The 21,314-nt window shown below is 34.1% G+C and overlaps 1 protein-coding gene across 4 annotated transcripts in view; it reads right to left on the reverse strand.

Annotated features, from left to right (window-relative positions):
- The window catches only part of MMS22L (MMS22 like, DNA repair protein), a 140,480-nt gene that overhangs the window by 13,513 nt on the left and 105,653 nt on the right, over positions 1-21,314 (reverse strand). For all 4 annotated transcript variants that reach the window (XM_074187211.1, XM_074187213.1, XM_074187212.1 and 1 more), the window contains 7 exons: positions 21,139-21,289; positions 17,183-17,334; positions 16,259-16,401; positions 14,429-14,588; positions 9,075-9,244; positions 4,675-4,886; positions 602-765 (listed from right to left, as the gene is read on the reverse strand). In XM_074187211.1, the coding sequence (XP_074043312.1) occupies positions 602-765; positions 4,675-4,886; positions 9,075-9,244; positions 14,429-14,588; positions 16,259-16,401; positions 17,183-17,334; positions 21,139-21,289 (1,152 nt within the window). The remainder of the gene's footprint in view (positions 1-601; positions 766-4,674; positions 4,887-9,074; positions 9,245-14,428; positions 14,589-16,258; positions 16,402-17,182; positions 17,335-21,138; positions 21,290-21,314) is intronic.

Here is a 21,314-nt window from a genome sequence, read left to right on the forward strand (position 1 = left end):
ATACATATTTACAAATATTTAAATATTCATTGTTAGTAAATAGACATTTATTAAGGGTCTACTAGGTGCTATGTACTGTACTAAGTGCTAATGACATAAACAGAGAGAACAAACCCTGTCCTAATTTGGTGTACTTCTGAACATGAGACACCAGTACTAATATTTATATAACTCTGGGCAGGTTACTTCCCTTCTCTGTCCCTTCAGTTTCACTTGGTGGCTCATGCCTGTATTCCCTGCCATTGGGGGGGGTGTCTGAGACTGGCAGACAAAGAAGATAGAGGGTCTATACTAAATAGGGACCAATATGGGGAACCCTGGGTAGTCTCTAAGGAATAGTGACAGTTTACAAATCAACCAGGAGTATTATTGGACCCATGAGTGACTATTTCCCTTCAGGCTAGAAGCCCAAGTCTCAAAATTACAATAAAATGTCTTATACTGTCATATTTTATTCTAAATATTGTGAGTAAAAGAGGCAATGTATGTAAAAAAGACAACATATGTCTCTTTGCTAGAAGTTTGCAAACCTCTAAAGCACTGCATAAACATTGTCATTATTCTATAATGATAGACAAACTAAATATAATAGTAAACTTACCCTGTGGTTCATTGACCAAGAGCAAACATTTCAACACACTAGGTAAGAGCTGTTCCATATCACCAATGTCCATGTTAGTTTTCTTGAAAAGTTCAAGAATGAAAGACAGAATGGAAGCCAGGCGAGGAGGTGGTGAAGATCCTCTAAACTGAATGTAGGATTTCCTAAAAAAGAAATGTGTCCATGTTTCAATCTGGTTGAGGCAAAACTAAACAACATACAGTTTCACAGTAATATCAAAATGAATAATGTACAGTTTTTAAATGTTAAATTTAACTCCCTTTTGAAAACTGATGAGTATATTTTACTACATTTTCTAGTGATACCATTCACATAAGAAACGACACCTACAATGAATACATTTAGAACTGCAATGATTTAGAACTGCAATGAAGTTTTAGAGCCACTCCATTTTATGGATGATGAAACTGAGCCCTGGAAAGGGCAAGTTCAGATCATATAGCTATTCAGGGGAGGATCTAGGATAGTCCTTGCACAGCAACTGGTCTAAGGCATGTTATCTGGGAAAATTGTAGGAGAGGAACAGGAAGTAGACTCAAATGAGATAATATCTGTAAGACTCTTAAGAGAGTGACTTGGACATAGTAAATACTTAATGGATACTTATTCCTCCCCCTTTCTCCCCTTGTTATTTTGAGAGCTAGAGATGACAGACAGACAATTCAAGGAAGGCACTGATATCCACAAAATGCAATGAGATCTAGAGAGTGGTCTCTAGGGTAACTCCCCTAAAGGATCCAAAAGATGATGGGTCAGAAGTAAAAAATCTTGGATTAGTTGTAATATGTATTTACAGAGAGACTACCCATATTAATGAGATCATAGCTCCAGTACTGGATTAAAGAACTAAATGTATCTCTGGTGTTCTGTTAAGCATTTGTACTTAACAGACATTATGAAAACTCCATGAACATAGTGATAAAATTTACTGATGCTTTTTGTTTTTCAAGTATCACTATTACTGGAAATACTACCATGCCTAAAACTGAATCTTCTGTTATAAGGAAAAAAAATTTAGGAGAAAAAAATCCACTCTTATTAGAGTAATCTTGTAGACAATGGATGGCATATCCTATCCTAGAAATTTCCCACCTCTCTATATTTCGGTTTCTATTCTTCTGGATCATTATGGATTTAAGAACCTAGTCATCAAATGGGCTTAATAACAATTGAACAATCAAAACATATAGTTTTGCATTTTATAATGGTCCAATTTGGTGATTAAGAGCAAAAAAAAATCATACACTTTGCTAAGAGGCTTTAATTTGTGAACTGATTATTTTTTCATAGCATCACAAGCCTCATTCCCTTGCTTCTGCTATAAAGAGTAACATTATTTTCCTTCTCATGACCCTCTTTGGAGGGAAGAAAGTTGGGGGGGGGAGATAAGCATAGATTCTTGCATCTTCATATAAATAAAGTATTTCCCTATAAGTTAACATCCTCATCTCACATTGCACCCTATCCTTCAATTAGAAGATTAAGGAACTGATCTGAATAATAAATTTCTATAACTCCTGAGTTTGAACTCTCTTCAGAATAGTTAGCCTTAGCTCATAATAGGAATCAGATTTAACACAAGAGATGGAACAATTAGAACCATCACTTACAGAAAATTTACCTATACCTACAGATATTTGTGAAACAGTTGCAATCTGCCATATTTGATATTCAGAGATGTGCTAAGATGTATGCTAAAGAAATCCTTCATTTAAATAAAATAACTGTACTCAAAAAGGCAGCACCTAAATTTCTATCTCTGTGAATAATGGTAATTATTCATAGATGCTCACTGTTCCAGTAGAAGAGAAACTTTTAAAGTCTTCTCTATTCATTCAGAGACTATGCTAATTCAGGCTCTCACCACCATGTACCTGGACTACTGTTCTAGCCTCCTATTTAGTATTCCTATCTCAAGAATCTTCACACTTCAATCCACTCTACATTCTGCTGCCTAAATGATTTTCCTTAAATAAATACATGTCTGCCATGTTATCTCCTCTACTCAATAAACTGGTAACTCTCTATTACCTCTAGGATAAAATATACACTCTAGAAGTTAAATCTCAAAAGAATTTGGCTCCTTTCTACCTTTCTTCATGGACTCTATAATCTAACCATATTGGCCTATTTCCTGATTAGTATATACAACATTCCATCTCCCATTTGAAAGCTATTGTACTGACTGTTGTCCCACATCCCTGGAATATCACTCTCTCCTCAACTGGATCTCTTGGAAATCCTGGTTTTCTTCAAAACTAAGCTCAAACACTACCTTCTACAAGGATGTCTTTCTTGATTCCTCTTGTTTCTGGTATACTCTATAACCAGGCTAACTCTTATTTCTTTTGTATATATTATGTGCATTTATGTATACAATTTTCATTTTTGTAAAATGAAAAGGAATAGAGTAGGTGACCTTAAAACCCCTCCAAATCTGTGATACCATGAGCATCTGATGGTCACTGTAGAGACAAACTGTCCTGTGACAAGGAATAATCTCTTTCTTATTAAAAGATAGCATGAAAGCCTAGTTCTAGAATTCTAGAGTACCATGATCTTATTGCAAGGTCTAGAATAGAGGGTCCAATAAACAGTGAAAAGATAAAAAATTTGTTCCATGAATAGAGATTAAGGAGGCAGAGTGGGAAATTTAAAAGAATATTTTATTCCTGAGTCTTTCTAATGAACTAGGGTTTAACAAAACATTTGGCCCCAAAGTCAAGAAGAAGTCCAAAGAATTCTGTGTTAATTTATAACCTAGTTCCTGGAGAGAAATTAGTTAGTGACACAGAAAAGACTAACTGAATTGGTCCTCAATTTGCTGCCCTTTTCTTTATCACCTTTCACCTTTTAGCTTACATTGATGTGATTTTTCTCTCTCCCAATATTCTTCAAAACCTATTTATTATGAAAGATCACTCTGAAGCATGAAGAATAAAGGGAAAATATTAGCTGAATAGAGGATATAACAGTATCTGTCAAACGGTTATCATAAGGTGCCACTTTAGTGAGAGCGTAAGTTTTTGTTTTTGTTTTTGAAAGATGGATCTGTTTCTGTCCTAAAAGTTAGTATGTACAACCTTAAGGCAAGTGGAGAACGGGAAGATAGTTTTCCATAAGGCAAAAATGCCAGGAAAATAATTCTGGAAAAATACAAAAGTTAAAAAACACAGAGGAAAGAAGATTTTCCAAGGAAGAAAGTCTAGAAACAATGAATGCTAAGATGTATGAGTGGAAGTATTAGGATAATTGAGATGTAACCAATTTTTGAAATATTACTTAACTTGTCCAGAAATAATTAAAACATTCATTCAATTAATTTGTTTAAATTTTAGTTTAAGTTTCTGTGATCTTTGTTTAACATGAGAATAATTTCTTAATATAACATCACCTGCTTCCAAAATAAACCCTTTACTGTAACAAAAAAAGCATGGAAGCAAAAACAGACAACAATGCAATCTTATCTGATACATGGAACAGTCAGTCCCATTCTCACAAGTTTTCTATCTTCCCTTGTTCCACAGGGTAGAGCTTGGTCATTGCAAGTAATCTGGTTTTTTAGTACTATTATTTGCATTTAAATTATTGTTGTTGTATACTCCTGATTTTGTTTACTTTGCTCTGAATCGATTCTTAAAATTCTTTCATATTTCTCTGAACTCTTTATGTTCATTTTTAAAAAAACAGAATATTTCATTACATTTACAAACTACAATTTGTTCAGAAGTAAGTCTTCAACTTATAGCTACTCTGTTTCTAGTTTTTTGGTACAACAAAAATGTTTTCCTGAATATTTCATTATTTACTTTAATTATTTCTTTAACTTTCTTGGGTCAAAGGATATGAATGTTTAAAACAATGGTCTTTAAAGCTCCTTATTATAGCCAGTGTAGGATATGATTAATAATTATTTTTTTTAGCATTAAGGCAAAATACAAAACTAGAGAATTATTTCAAAGTTATCAACCAATTCTAATCACTTTTAAAAATAAAACATTAAAGGAAAATGGCTTGAAATTATCACCCTTTCCCCCTGTATTTACTATTACCTTATAACTTGCACAGTAATTTTCTGAAGACATGCAATCTTGGGTATGGTGGTTGATCTGCTCAATGCCAAGAGAACAGGATGTTGTTCAAGGACTTGAAGAGATGGGGAAGCAGGCAGGAAACGTCCAATATATTGCTCAATAATGTTCCCCAGTAGTTGGTTCAAATAGGCATTCTGAGTTTGAGAATGACAACAGATAACACACATACCCTAAGGGAGAAATAAAAAGAGAGATGAAATATAAAAAGTATGTCAAATGAAAGAAATAACATGGTCATTTTCATTTGTTAGAATTTTTAAGTTGCCAAACACATTCAATCATTAACATATAATACAGAGTATATAGTTTACTAAGATTAAGGATTGAGTTTGTAATGTCCTTGGAAGAATTCCATAGTATGAAGCTGATACATACTTAGAAATAAAATAATAACTCCTATTCTGTAATTTTGCATAATTTTTATAAGGGAAAGCAATAAATGTTATCTCAATGCTGCATAGACTTTTTACTTTCTCTTCCATTTCAATATTCAGATAGCATGTATCCCCCAGTCATTGGAAAAGGATTTAGGGAAAAAAAATCCACAATAACTGCTTTAAAAGTCACTTTAACTCCACTTTCAGATGGCCATTAAAAAATAATCAGAGAATGAATTCATGGTAGAAAGTTTTCATATTAAGGAATATATTTTGTTAATGTTAAGGTGCATAGTGTTAAAATTTCATTTTTGTCTTTGTGTTTTCAGTACCTAGCAGATTACCTGTTACAGAGCAGGTGCCTAATAAATGCTTCTTGAGTGATATAGTGACCATATCTGACTATATTCTAGGAATAAGATTTAGAAAAATAAATGCTAGGGATATGATTTATATAATTAGATGCTGTTTAGTTTCAGCTTAAGTGACTTTGTGCTACATGAAAAAGAGAAGCCATCTCATTCCAAGGGAGGTCCAATACCACCACTATCTGAATAGCAAGAATATGTCAAGTCATGACAATGTCCAAAATCTTCCACTTCATTGTCTGCTAAACTAGGACTCTTGGGGGGCAGGGGCTGGTGGGGCATCTGCCAGACTATGGGTGGCCTTAAGTCAAAATACTCTGGGATATTTCTGAGAATTCTAGAGTAAATTCTAAAGTAATGGAAGCTGGAAATGTGGGGAATCTTTTCATATTTCCATAAGGAATTGTAGACTACTCCAAAACAAATGCACTGAAATTTTCAAATGATGTTATCTCATCATTCCCATGGCAAAACAGATACATGTTCTCTCTCTCTACAGATGTGTATATGCATATAATGTATGTATACATATGCATGTATATATGCATATAGATATGTGTATCGTGTGTGTGTGTGTGTGTGTGTGTACACTAAAATAGTTTTACTCACACTGGATGTCTTGGTTGCATCTTAAATTCAACTTGTTCAAAACTGAACTCATTTATTTCTCCCTCCAAACCCTCCCCTTTTCCCCTCATTATTGCTGGGACATCCTCCCAGTTACTCCTTGTCTCATACTCTACTCCTCACTCTTTCAACTCAGCTTATCCAAATCAATAGTCAGATCCCACCTTCATGTTTCTCACCTACACCCCTTCTCATGTGACAATGCCACCACCCCTGATGCAGGCTCTCAACACCTCATGCCTGAGCAGTTACAAGAGACTGCTGGTCAGTCTCGCTGTCACAAGTCTCTCCCCATTTCCAATTCATCCTCCATTTGGCTGTTGAATTGAACTTCCTAAATTGCAGGTCAGACCATACAGGATGCATCAGAAGATCCTCTCTTTAGTATTCAAAGTCTTTCATAACTGGGCTCCTTACTCCACTCCCCACACGCTATGAACCAATGAGACTGTCTTTCAATCTCATGACTGAGGTTGGCATTGCTTACTCATTGTGCTTGGAATGCTCTCCTCCTCTTAGCTTTCATGGCTTCCCTTCAAGTCTCAGCTACAATTCTGCTTTCTACAAGAAGTCATCCCCATTCTTCCTTCATCTTAGTGCCTCTGATATTATTCCCAATTTATCCAATATATATATCTTATTTGTACATATTGTTTGCATGTTATCTCTGCCATTAAATTATGTGTTCCTGTTCTGTTTTTCTCTGAATCCCAAGTTCTTACAAAGTGCTTGGCAGTTATGGGCCCCCAATAAATGCTCCACTGACTAAAATTCAGCTCAAACCTACCTTCTGCAGAAAGCTTCTACCAGTGCTTCCAGCTGCTCCTGTTGTCTCCTCCATGCTAGCAAGTATCTATTCTCTCTGTATGTTACATATACCTATTTATGTAAATTTCCCCCCTCATTTAAACATAAGTTCCTTGAAGCCAGAGGCTGCTTTCACTTTTTTCTAATAACCCCAGAACTTATAACTTTGCTAGACATAGTAAGTCCTTAACAAAAGATTGCTTATTGATCCATCATGTCATTCTCCAATTGACTTATTAAATCATTGGCTCCCTATGACCTCTAAGATAATATAAACAGTTGCGTCATTTAAATCTACTCACAGTCTGGCCCTTTCTTATATTCCTGATCTTCTTACCTATTACTCCCCTTCATGTATTCTAGGATTGTCACACTGATCTACGGTTCTGCCTATATGGCCCACCTCCAATCTCTATGACCCTAGAATGCATTCCTTCTTCATCTTTACCTTTTGTAATCTCTAGTTTCCTTTAAGATTCAGCTTAAGCATCACCTCCTACATGAAATTTTTCTTGACCCTCTCCTCCCCAGTTCTACTCCTTTGCTGAAACATCTGGTATTCATTTATTTTGTATATATTATACATCATTATGTATCTACATGTTCTCTCCCTGTTTTGAATGCAGGCTACAGCTTACTTTTTTGTCATTGTAGTCGAACACATAGTAAGAACTTAATCTATTGGGACTGGTATAATGAACTGTCAATGAGGAAACTTCTTCAACCAATGAAGGTCAGTACCTGCTTTGAAAAATTATACTCAAGCATGGAAAGAGTTACATGAACTGATGCTGAGTGAAGGGAGCAGGACCAAGAGAACACTGACCATATAAACAATAACATTGTGAGATGATCAACTAAGAAAGATGCAGCTCCTCTCAGCAATTCATAGATCTAGGATAAACCTGAGAGAACTGCTATGGTCAATACTATCTACATCCAGAGGGGGAAAAAAAAACTCCAGAATCTGAATGCATACTATGTTCACTCTTTAAAAACTTCTCTTGTGTTTTTCTTTCCTATCTTATGGTTTTCTTTCCCCTTAGTTCTAATTCCTCTTACACAAAATGACTAATATATATATATATATATATATATATATATATATATATAAATATGTTAAACACAAAGTCTGATACAACTTTTACTAGACTGAATCTGCCATGGGAAGATGAGGGGAAAGGGAAGGTGATAGAAAAATGTATAACTCATAAATTTGCAAATGGATGAATGCCGAAAACCTATCATAGCATAAAACTGGAAAAATAAAATAAAATTTCAATTAAAAAAAATTATCCTTAGAGAAATACCCAGGGTACTGAGGGGTTAATTTTCTTGCCAAGTTACTCAGCCCAAAAGTGGAAGAGTTGAACTTTCAACCAAGAATATTTTGGGTCTGCGGTCAGTTTTCTATTTGTTTTGTCTCTCATTCTTAAATTACTACAAATTTTTTTTTTAATTACCAATTTTATTGTTTTCTAGATCTTGTTTTGGAATCATTGATAGCTACTAATGAATGATTTTTCTCAAATGGACAAATCAAATTTCATTGTCCAAATTAATTCATTTTTTAAAAAAGCTTACTATGTGCCAGGCATTGTATTAAGTACTTTACAATTATTATCTCATTTGTTCTTCACAACAACCCTGGGAGGTAGGTGCTACTATTTTCTTCATTTTACAGATGTGAAAACTGAGGCAAGTAGAGGATAAGTGACTTGCCCAGGGTTACTCAGCTAGGATATATCTTAGGTTGAATTTGGACTCACACCTTTTATGCACTGTACCACCAAGCTACCCCATTTTGATTCCTCTGGTGAATTTTAAGATTGGGGGAAAAAAAAAAACCCCAAACAATATGAAATCTCAACTTCCTCTTCTTTTTTAAGTAGTAATTCTATAAGAAGAGGTGACATGTTGCAACTCTATGTAGCAGGGTCCTGTAACTTCACTTTTTAGTTAAGCATTCAAGTTCTTTTGAGATTTTGAGATATTTCCAAAAGAACTTTGTGATCAGTAAAAAACAACAACAACAAAAAATTACTTTCCCTCCAGCTTGATGTATATAAGATTTTTAAATAAGTCTTGTTGAATATTATCTTGGTTTAAAATAAAATGTTCCAGAATGAAATGTAAAGTTTATTTACTAATGGGCAGTTTATGTATAAATGTAACTTACCTGAAGATAGAGAGGAAGACTCTTCCGAATAGCCATCAGCATAGCTGTGGGCAGATCCTTCTCTTGTTGCAGCACAGCATGTGGAAGAAGCAAGCAGTCTATGATTCGAAACAGGAGTTTTTGGGCTTTAGATGTGGCAAGAATCAATGCCCATGACTTAACTAGAACACCTAAGCAGAAACATTGGGGAAAAAAATAAAAAAGGAAATATGGAAATGCGAACAATAAATATTTCTCATTAAGTTGTACAAGGTCTAGGTACAGCATTGTGGGAAAATAAAAAGCAATAGTCAATGAGCTAAGCCTTGTTCTAGGCTCACTTGTGTAACTTTCAAACTGGATGTCCTTGGAGATGTTACTGGAATACTTTGTATCCCAAGGGTTCTCACCTTTAAAATAATGATTTCATTTCAGCAAAGGGGCAGGAATCTACTGAGACATTATGTACTGTAGGATGAAGTGATGGTTTATCTACTTTTATTTGTTGTTGTAAGAGATTTCAATTTCATGGAGAAAGGTGGGAAAGAAGGATATTTCTGTATTTACAAATGCATGATAAAATCAAGAAATAGCAATAAAAATATAATAATAATAATAATAATAATTATTATTATAGTAAAATCAATGAATGAATGAAATAAAGGAAATCAGCCTAAATGAACCCAGAATTCTTTTTCAGCTCTAAAATTTTTATTCTATCTCATTTTCATATTTACCAGTCATATATAAAATCATCAGTTGTTTATCTTTGGATTCTATTTGGGAAATGACTAAGACTCTTTATTGTAGTAGAGGTGTATCATAGGTTTGCAGTTAGAATATCTGGGTTCTAATACTGCCTTTTTCACCATTACCTGTATAGTGGACACCTCACTTAACCTCTCAAAACCTCTTGGTTTCTTCAACTGTGAAATTGAGGGTGTTGGACTAGCAGGATGAAAAATTCTTGAGTCCTAAATCAGAGATCCCAATGAAATGTCGGGGATCTGTCCTTGGTCTTATGTTGTGATCCTATTTGAAACACCTTTACAAATATATTAGAGTTTCAATGGTATTAAGGAACTCTGCATTAAGGAGAAGGGCAAATAACTAAATCTGTGTTTCATAGAAAAAAACACCAAAACCAAATTTTCAAAAAAAAAAATGAAGCAATTTTATCAGAAAAATCAGGAAATTTCTTAAGAAAACTCATTATCAAGAGCTCAAGCCTTTAAGATGGTTCATAACAGGAAGTACATTTCCCAGTAAATTGTACTAAGAAGGCAGAATTATAAATTCACTGAAAAAAGTCATCTCATAATAAGGGCTAGATCAGACAATATAAGGTGAAAACCTTTTGCACAAGGGCTAATCATTTACTTATCTTAGAAAATAAAAAAGGAAAAAGAAAGAATAGGTCCAAAACAAAGCAAAAGATATAGATACCTCATTCTGTATGTTTGCATGCTTGTTTATATGTATATACACATATAATAAATACATACATACTTATGTTCTGAAACAAAAAAAAAGGCAACAAATAGGCCTGCAGAAGAAGTTATTGATGTCTAAGAGTCAACCCATAATCACCCTTATGAACAACAAACAACATTAATCTTCTGGTGTAAAAGAAAATACAACGATCAATCATAAAGAAACTCAATGTTCACTTAGCAATATTTTAAATAATGCTACCTCACTCCCCATTTTTTCTACCAATTGGAAAAAAGCATTTATAAGACCTCATATTAATATACCCTTAAAAGGGTATTGCCATTATTCCTGACATTCCCAATGACTCATTCTTCTCTCATTTGTCACACTTAGATCATTTGGGATGGATAGGTACCTACTAACATGCATACATATTTCGTCCACACTGGAAATTTCATCAGCTGTAAGGTTAAAGGACTTTATTGGGAACCATCTATTTTATAGGTTCATAGGACACAGAGAAGATATATCAATTTTCTTGCCATACTTTTTAATGTCTCTCTGAAAGGCAAACATTTCTTTGAAAACTAGAGGTAAAACTTCCAGAAATTCTGAAATCAATGGAGAATTTTTTTAAAAAATGGAATTTGAAGAAGAGGGTTGTTAAAATTGTGACCACATTCCATTGACTTTCTTGTCTTTTAAGCACTTTGTAGTTATATAGTTCCTTTGTTAATAGAATAAAGAATATCTTTAATTTGTTTATTCACATAATCATGGTATTTGGAATATTAAACATTTACTCATTATTAAATAATATATAAGGTATCTGGAACACAAAAACCAAAACCAAAATCCTTGTCTCCAAAGGTCTTAAATTCTATTAGGGGGTTATAAAATCAGATTAGGCAACAAGATAATCTGAAGGAGCAGAAGGCATAACTGAGAGAATAAGGAAGGAATTCATGGAGGAGGTAGCCTCTAAACTGAATTCTACAGAAAATTGAAGACTCCAAGAAGTGAAACTCAGAAAGACTTGCTTTCAGACACGAGGGTCTAGTCTGTGCCATTGTATGGAAGTAGGAGACAGAATTGTATGTCCAATAGCTAACAGTTCTGTTTTAGACTCAAAACTGGGGCTTTACAATTTAGGTTGCGTGAAGCAGAGTAAAAAAAAAAAAAGTATGAAGTTAGCTAAGAGCCAGATTGTTGAGGGCTTTTAAATTCTAGGCTGAGGAGCTTGTATTTTGAAAACAAAGTCCAATTTAATTGAAAAGATCATATGATATATAGTATGTTCTAGTAAATGTTTTAACAGCTGACTCTCCAAAAAAGAACACTTTTAAGCTTAATCTGTCTTAATAACCATTTCTCCATCACTTTCTTAAGACTAGAGCCAAAACAAAACAGTAAGTCAAACTCTAATTTGCAGAATCTGAAGCGACAAGTTAAAAATTACATCACTGAAGAGAGTACACACCTATATGAGATTATAAATCCATTGGAAAAACTGGAATATTTTAAGTGCAGATAAATAATAATAATAATAATAATAATAATAATAATAATAATGATGATGATGATGATAAAGATATTTTCTTATAGATCCTTTGCATTTGCATTTTAAAACCAATTTATGTTTAATAACAATTAATCAGGGCAACTAGGTGGCGCAGTGGATAAAGCACCGGCCTTGGAGTCAGGAGTACCTGGGTTCAAATTCAGTCTCAGACATTTAATAATTACCTAGCTTGTGTGGCATTGGGCAAGCCACTTAACCCCATTTGTCTTGCAAAAAAACCCCCTAAAAATAAAAAATAAAAAAAAAACAATCAATCAAAAAATATTAAAACTTTACCATCTGGGTTTATATATATATAAAATTATCTATCATAGAGTAGTTTAAATACTAAATAAACAGACCAGCATGGAGATAGCCTAGGAAGGACCCTGTTCACAAAGCCCCATTTTCTCCCTCACTTCCCAAGTCCTTCTGCTTATCAATTAGGGAATAGTAAAATATATTATAATATAGAAATGTAATGGAATACCACCACTGTACTGTATGTGTGATGAAAAGGATCTTTTCAGAGATATTTGTAGCACTTTTAGGAACTGATATAGAATTGAAAGATTTAAGAACTCTGATCAATACAATGTCCAATTACAATTCCAAAAGGCCAGTGATAAAGCATGTGACCTGCTTCCTGACAAGAGCTTAAAAAGTCAAAATTAAAAAAAATTTTGGATATAGTTAATGAAAAAAATTGTTTTGCTTGACTATGCACATTTGCTAGAAGAAATGTGTTACCTTTTTAATGGTGTGTAAGAGGATGATGGGAGCTAGAGAAAATTTTTTTTTCATTAAAAAGAAAAGTGCCCCTAAGTTTTGCTTCCAGCCTGGGCTCCCTATACCCATCACTGAGAAGTGGAAGACATCATGGCAGAGAAGAACCTACCTCCTCTTCTACCAGCAACAGCAACAGTGGCTAAACAATTATCACTAACATTCAAGGAAACCCAAGAGCTCTGAGAGTGTGGCAGGCACCAATCCTGCTTCGAACAAAGCCCACAGCCATCATCCCTTGAAGAAACCTGGAGTGCTTGTCCCAGGGCTGCAGCTTCTGTTACTGAAAATCCAGAAAGGAAAATTCTGGTTCCAAAGTCCCTTGCACTTTCAAATGAAATGCTTCGGCATCAGAAACAGATCTGATTTTTTTTTTCAGTATAAAAGACATTAAATACAGTTCATTCCTATCTGCTTTACTGCTATACCCTAAGGAGTACAGGACCTTTCCATCTGACCAGCAGCTGAAACCTTTTATACTTATTGACTCCTTCATTGGTATGGGAGCTCCAAGAGAGCAGGGACTGAATACTACTTTTCTGTTTGTATCCTCAGCACTTGGACAATTCTTTGCCCATAATCAATGCTTTCTCTCTCTTATCATTTCCTATTTATATCTTGTATAAAGTTTGCTTGGTATGTATTTGATTGCATATTGTTTCCCTTATTAGATTTAAGCTTCTTGAGGACAGAGGCTATCTTTGGCCTCTCTTTTTGTATCCCCAGAGCTTAACATAATTCCAGGGAACATAATAGTTTAATTATTGTCTAATTTCCTTCCCTCCTTCCCTCCCACTCTTCCTTCCTTCCTTCATTAGTCTAAGTAAAATACAAGGAAAAAAAGAGGAGAACTAAGCTTTTACAAATCACCTACTATGTTGAAGAAGCTTAACAAATATTACCTCATTAGAGCCTCACAACAACCCTGAAAGACAGGTGTAGTATCATCCCCCTGAGGAAACAGGCAAACAGACTATTAAGTGACATATTTGTGTATGAGTCTACATTTGAACTCAAGTCTTCTTGACTATCCACTGAATCACTGAGCTGATTTATTAACTTAATTTTTTTTTAAAGCATTCCAAATCTAGTAATAAACCTTTAGCCAACTGAATTTAAAGTCTGATTTCTTCATTTGTCCTAATAAATGTTAACATCTAGAAGAAGTTCTCCAGGTCTTGGGTGGAATCTTTAACAATTAAATCACAAGCATTTGTTAAGTTCCTACTATATAACAGAGACAAAAGAGAGAGAAAGAACAATAAAACAGTCTTTGCCTTATAAGTACAAAATATGAATATCATCCACTATATGCAAAACAAATATAAAATCATTTTTCTTTTTGAGGGGAGATCATGAGCAGGCAGGGGAAGACAAGGAAAGGGGTCACACAAGGACAAGAGGTGTTATCACATTAGGTTCACAGAGTTCAGGAATTATTTTCACTACTGCTCTACTGTTAGCACAGATAATTGAGAATTGACCAACAGATTTATTTTTTCATTCTTCCATACTACATTAAAAGGACATCCCACAAAATCATAATTTTGAGTTACTAACAAGAGAGTGTTAAGAACCATTGGTCAATGCGTACCCATTATTTTGTAAGTCAGCTGTAGACCTGCATTGGAACTTTTTTTCCCCAAATAAGGTTTCACATATTTCAATACCTCACCAAGGTATTCTAATGCTTTTGTGACCATGGCAGACTTTTCAGGAAGTGTTTGTAAACTACTGTATGTTATGCCAACAGTCTGTAAAATAAAAAGAGAAACAAACATGATTGATTCTTTCAAGTTTTAACTGTTTAAAAAGTAGCACTGAACTCCTTATCTCCATTTTACTTAACCACGTAGCTCTAGCTTTCCGTTAAAAATTCATTTCAATTTAGATACTAATCAAAAAGAGGATCAAAAAGACTCAGTTCTTACAATCAAAACAATATTTAAACAAAAGGTCAAAAATCATTTCCTCAAATAAATAATTGCTATGAGTGGCTAGGCAAGATGGGGTAATAGCAGGATTTATGACATATGCAACCAAGAAGTTTATGAGCCAGTAAGGGAGCTAGTCAAAAAATCTCACTATAGTCACCTAGAATTTGCTTATCTACAAATGTCAATTACCATTTTCTTAAAGATCTCTCATCAATGCAACCTTATTACCTCTTTCATAGCAACTTATTTCCCTTTGATAGTTCTAATAATTAGGTAACATTTCCTTCTTCCTCTCTAAAATTTTAAACTTTATTCCAATTTTGTTCTCTAGGACTTGGATAAACAAGTTCATTATTCTTTTAAATAATAGTTCTTCAAATATTGGAAGACAGCTAAAACAAGTATCTTGTTCAACTTCTCCAAGCTAACCATTCCCTGCTTCTTAAGCAATTTTCATATGGCAAGACCACCATCCTTGTTGTTCTACTCTGCTTGGCTTCCCAAACTAAATATAATACTTCAGATTCAATAAACCTAGATTAGTGTTAGCCTTTTTTGCTTCCATGCCATACTATTGATTATTATCTTGTGGTTATATGTAATCCATTAAAGTCCTTGAAGTCTATTTCAGACCAACAACTATCTAGCTATACCTTGTCTACCCTGAACATGAAATGTTTTTTTTAATTCAAAAGTTTTATAAACTTGGATTCAGTGCACTGTTCTATCCCATTATTTTAGCATCTTGCCTGTCACATACCAATTATTACACCTAGTTTGATGTTAGCTGTAAATCCATAAGGAATGCCACCAACAAATGACCACACATAGGCTTAGGAAGGTTACATTGCTTGAAAAGCTGATATGCAAACATATGGCACCTAAATAGGGAATTAATGGTTTAAAACATTAGATTTTGAAAGGAAATGTTTTCCTAGAAAGGAGAAAAAGCCATAGGTTGAATTCTAAAGGCCAGACATAACTTTCTTTCCAAAGCAAATTAATTTCTGGCTCAATATGTTGTATTACAGCATTGTACAGTTATACTTTGAAACTTAACTTTAAGCATCCTAAAATTAACATTATTGTACCAACTTATAAAATGGAATGGCATTGGGTCCTATGCAAATGAACTTAAGTCATGCCAAAAAATCTTATTTTAAGGCAAGTTTAATCTACAAGATAGCCCCCCACATGAATTCTGAGGTTAAGCTAAGGTGCTGATGTATCACTTCAATTCTTTATTATTTTTCATTTAATCTTATTTTTAAGAGCTTTCTGTCTTCTTGCATGGAACTGTTTTATGTCTTAAGTCCAAATTTTTTCCTCTGGGAATTTATCTTCAATACTGCAATAGAAAGCAATGGAAAAATACATGACAAGACTTAAAGAAATTCATTTCACAGGCAACTTTTCAAGAATACGTCATGTTTTCTTACATATCACTTTAACTGAGATATATAATTATGCTGATAAATGCACAGTACCTCAAGGAATAGGACAAGTGCTTTTGGTGGGTCTTGTGTGATAGCTAAATGTTCAACTTGAGCCTTTGAGAGAATATTCTTTACTTCTGGAAGCTGAAATAGCAACCTTGTCAGTTCAGCCAACTGTTCCATGTACTCTTTTTCTGTTTAAAAAGACAATGTATCAGGAAATGTACTATACTTCATTCATGAAGCTGTCTTTCTTTTTAAATTCAAATTTCCACAAAATTCAAAGACTCTGAATTAAGTTTCTTTCACTAAGCAAAGGCTTTATTCAAAGAAATCATGTACTTGTGAAACATTCGAGCACATAAATTTATTCACGTAAAGCCAACTAGTGTAATAAGTTATCAAAGTAAATTTGGAGAATTTTTTCAGTCTGGCCTTCCTGCAATTTACAAAATGGGCATAAACAATAGCTTCAGGAGAAGATATGTCCTATAGACAACTAGACTGTATGTAAGAGATAAAAAAAACAGAACAAGTATCACTCAGTGAATAATGGAGAAGTAGAAGAAAGGCAAAATATCTAATATAAAATGGGAAAGAATTATTCATAATTGGGTATTTTTCTTTTTAGGGAGTTCACAGTGTGATGTCTAGTTATTTACTTCAGATTTTCACTTTTTTCTGATCAGTTTCTTCAGGGAGAAAAAAAAAAGCTTGTCTCCTCAGGAGCAAGTTTTTGTTCTTTGCTTCCAAGGAAACAAGCTCTTTTATCTTTGTATGAGAGAAATTTGTCATGTATGGTGCAGGCAAAACATCAAGAAAAAGAACAGGCAGCAGAGGGGAATATAATTCTGTTTATATTCATACCTAATTACAAATCAATCTCTATATCTTTTATATTAGTTGATGCAATTAGCTGAGAATTTCAAACATATCCAACAATACAGAATCAAAAGTGTAGCCCAAAACACTTACCAACAGTTTGTTCAGCATCCATATCAACCAAAATGCCATTGGGCTCAGAGAGGTCTTTCATGTACATTTGCAAAACACAGCGGATCCATGATCGTACAGTTAAGGCTTGAAATGATGTACAGCCTGAATGGGAAAGTGTCTCAGATAGAGTCCTGATGAAAAAGATAAAAGAAAACACACACAAACACACAATAACAACAAAAAACCACATTGATTTAAGTTCACATATTAATAAAGCAAAAGAGATTTACACTGTTTTCACGGAGCTGATACTTCAAAAACCTCTTATTATGCAGGGCATATTAATAAAGACATCACAAAACAGCATATAGACCTCTATAAAATTACATTTTACCTAAATGTAAAAAATTCTCTTACAGCATAAAATGTCATACAATTTTTTAAAGGTCTCTCTCTCTCTCTCTCTCTCTCTCTCTCTCTCTCTCTCTCTCTCTCTCTCCATGTGAATACAGAGAGAGAAAAGGTCGGGGGGGAGGAATTATAAATGAAGGCAGGAGGTTTACAAATCAAGTTTAGAAAATTGAATGCACTGTAATAAAGACAATTGGGAGGAAGAAAGATCCATGAGATTTTAGTCAGAGAAGGTGAGTTAGAAGAAGTCTTACAGGAAATCTAACATCTAGCCCAATCTCTTCCTTTAACAAGTGAGGAAAATGAGGATATGAGATGAATTTGCCCATAGGTGCCCAAACACACAATAATTTCATAATAATAGGCAGAGCAAGACTTGAATATAGAACTCCTGATTCCCTATCCAAAATGTATCCTATGATGTCATTAAAAAAGGGAAAAAAAGGCTCAATATAAGTGGGTAGAAAAGAAGGCAAAAGAAACACATTAAACTAGAGTCAGCATTATTTAATACTTTTACAATTTCCTTTTTTTCAGCAGAATTTATTCTGATAAAATTAAGTCACAAAAAATATCAAATTACTCCAGAGTTCAAATGCAAAGTAAACTAGTCTGTATTCTATATGTGCATGAGGGGATGAGCACTAATATAGAGGGAGAAGAACAAAAAATGATTATGTCTAGGATATATGCCCAACCACTGATGGGTAAACAATAATCTGTTTGACTACTTTTTGGAGAAAATCAAACCCTATTTGTAAAGTATTATTTTATTTGACTTCCTAATATTAGATGTTTTAGTGAAATTTTGGGGGGATGATTAAGTCCTTTGGAGTTGGATCTGATACATCTGGGTCTAGATCACCATGGCAGTTAGTACTTTCATGGGGTCCTTGATATTACCTGATATTTATCTGATTATCATAGAATCATATACTTTGTCTTTCTTCTTATTAAGCACCTCATATTTCACTTTCTCAAACCCCCTCCCCCCCCAAAAAAACTTCAAAGGACCATATAGTACCACAGGTATCAATGAGCTATCATGAAGAGGACAGGGAAGACGAGAGTCTTGGGGTGTTTAATTCCTCAGTTCTGGTCTGGGCCCCATTCCCTGAATTCACAAGATGGGAAGCAAAGAGAAAAGGAAATTAGAAGGGAAAGGGCAAAGCAATGAGTTACTAGACTCCAAACAAGTTAATTTAAGTTAAAATATCAAATGCCACAAATGTGTTAGACAAATATCTATTCATCACAGCTTCATATAGTATCCCCAAACAAAGGATAACTCTGTGCTAGGTGTTAGGGGAGACACAAAATTTAGCTAAGACAAAGTCCATGCCTTCATGGTTTTTATAGTCTCATAGAGAGATAATACACAAAGATAATTAAAGTACATTTACATTCCCTAATCAATGCATTAGAGAACTGTAAAGAAAGTGCTAATTCCTTTCATGATGTATAAGACTGAATTATTTACACACACACACACACACACACATACCCAGAGTTCTAGATATGATTCTCCAAGGTGATGTATAAGATGCTTAAAACTACAAACAAGAATTCTATGCACACACACCAGTTTTCTTCATAATTGTGATTCTTCTAATAATTTTAGTAAAAATCCATATTTTAAACTTTTATGGAGAGGCAGCTAGGTGGTGCAGTAGATAGCACCAGCCATGGAGTCAGGAAGATCTGAATTCAAATCTGACCTCAGACACTTAATAATTGCCTAGTTATATGACCTTAGGCAAGTTACTCTTAATCTCATTGCCTTAAATACATAAAAAACATTTAAAAACTTTTATGGAAAATATGAGGAATAATACTCTTTTTGAAATGAATCAAAATTCTCACTACAGTATAGTCTAACTGAGAGGCTAGTGGTGAAGTGATTAGAGTGTCACACTCAGTCAGGAAGGCCTGGGTTCAAGTCCTACCCCTAACTCATATTGGTTAAGACTGGATTATTGACTGGGAGAGGAAATGCCCGTCACTGACTGACTTAACCTTTCAATCAATGCTCAAGACAATTCTCTAAGACTGTAAATGGCAGAACAAATTTTTAAATAAGGAGTTCTCATGGTAAATGACAGATCTAGAGAGTCTACTCACCCCCCTGTACTCTACCCCAAGAGTCTAAATATCAGGAAAAAATTACTGCATTTTAGAATGGAATGGATTTTAAAGGACAAATAAAACAACTTCTTCATTTTGCAGCTAGAACATAATGAGGCTCAAAATAAAACCTTACATTGCGTCATAACATAAAATGAGACTATTTACAATTTTTATTTTAGTTTAATGAGGATAAAACTTGGAATCAAGTTAGAAAGCACATAAAGCCCAGTTTTAAGCTTCTTTGGGTTTCATATCCTTATGAAAATCAAATATCTGATATGTGAAATATATATACATAATAATAATAACTCGGGAAAAGGTTCAATTTCTTTTAATAGGGAGCAAACCTGCTGTGCTGGATCTTAACTAAAAACTGAGAAAACTTGAAAAGTAATTATTAGAAACTTTTAAAGTCACACCATAAAATATATTCCTTTCTTTCCTCTAGTTATTAATGCCATAGTGATAATGGAACTAAAAAAAAAGTCCAGTGCAGAAGGCTGAATGGTTCATGGAGAAACAAACTAGTTTTGGAATCAGAGGTGCTAGGGTCAAATCCTAGCTCTGCCATGTAATATTTGTGTGACCATCAAGCAGGTCATTTCACTTCTCTGACCTCAGTTTCCTCATCTGAAAAATTAAGAAGCCGAACCAGATGTCTCCTAAGTCTCCTAGGACTCCTAAGGTCCTTTCCAACTCCAGATCTATGAGAATTAGATGATTACAGGCATGAAAGATATTCTTTTTAAATTCACATTTTATGTTAGTGGAGCTAAAAATCAATGCTACCATTCTAGCAAGCAGTTTGGAATTATGCTAAGAAAATGACTCAAATGGCCATATCCTTTGAATCACTTGGCTAGGCATATAAACCAAGAAGGATGAAAATAGAAAGAAAGCTTTAATACACAGAAAAATAGTTACTTGGGAGGGGGGAATGCTCACTGATTGGGGAATGGCTAACTAAATTATAGCATATAAATGTAATGGACTAATATTGCAGTAAGAAATTATGAACATGAAGAATATAGAGAAACAAGAGAATTACATGAATTGAAACAAAGTGAATCCTATAGAACCATCAAGTCCTTGCACAAGGACAGCAATGATTTAGCACTGTGGATGGAAAGAATCACCAAAAAAAAATGCTACGTATTCAGGATCAAGTTTGCTTGAAAAGAAGATCTAAGGAAATGTATCTCCTTCCCTTCTTTAGCAGAAGTGGGGGACTATGGATGCATAAATCTGCAGCTACACTTGGTTAGTTTTACTGAACCAGTTGTACTTGAACACTCTTCTTTTTCTTTGTTATATAAAATGTCTCTCTGAGAAGAGGAAAGGAATATATATGGAAATGAAGGTAATGTAAAACAAAAGATATCAATAATTTTTTTTTGCTGTCCTATTTCATCTATATTGGGATTCAATGACTGGAATAAGAAGTGAAAAGTACTTACCTATTTTGAATAAGATGACTTAAATACCTAGATACAAGCTGGGGCCAAATCATATCGTCCCATCCAAATAATTGCATCATTGATGTTACTGGCTGAGGCTGAAGGTCTGAGGGGGCTGTTCTGGACAAATCCAAAGCCAAACAAGTAAAAGCTAGATTTAAAATAAAGAGAAACTC

The sequence above is a fragment of the Macrotis lagotis genome, chromosome 5, assembly GCF_037893015.1.
Source record: "Macrotis lagotis isolate mMagLag1 chromosome 5, bilby.v1.9.chrom.fasta, whole genome shotgun sequence".
In the NCBI taxonomy this organism is placed as follows: Eukaryota; Metazoa; Chordata; class Mammalia; order Peramelemorphia; family Peramelidae; genus Macrotis; species Macrotis lagotis.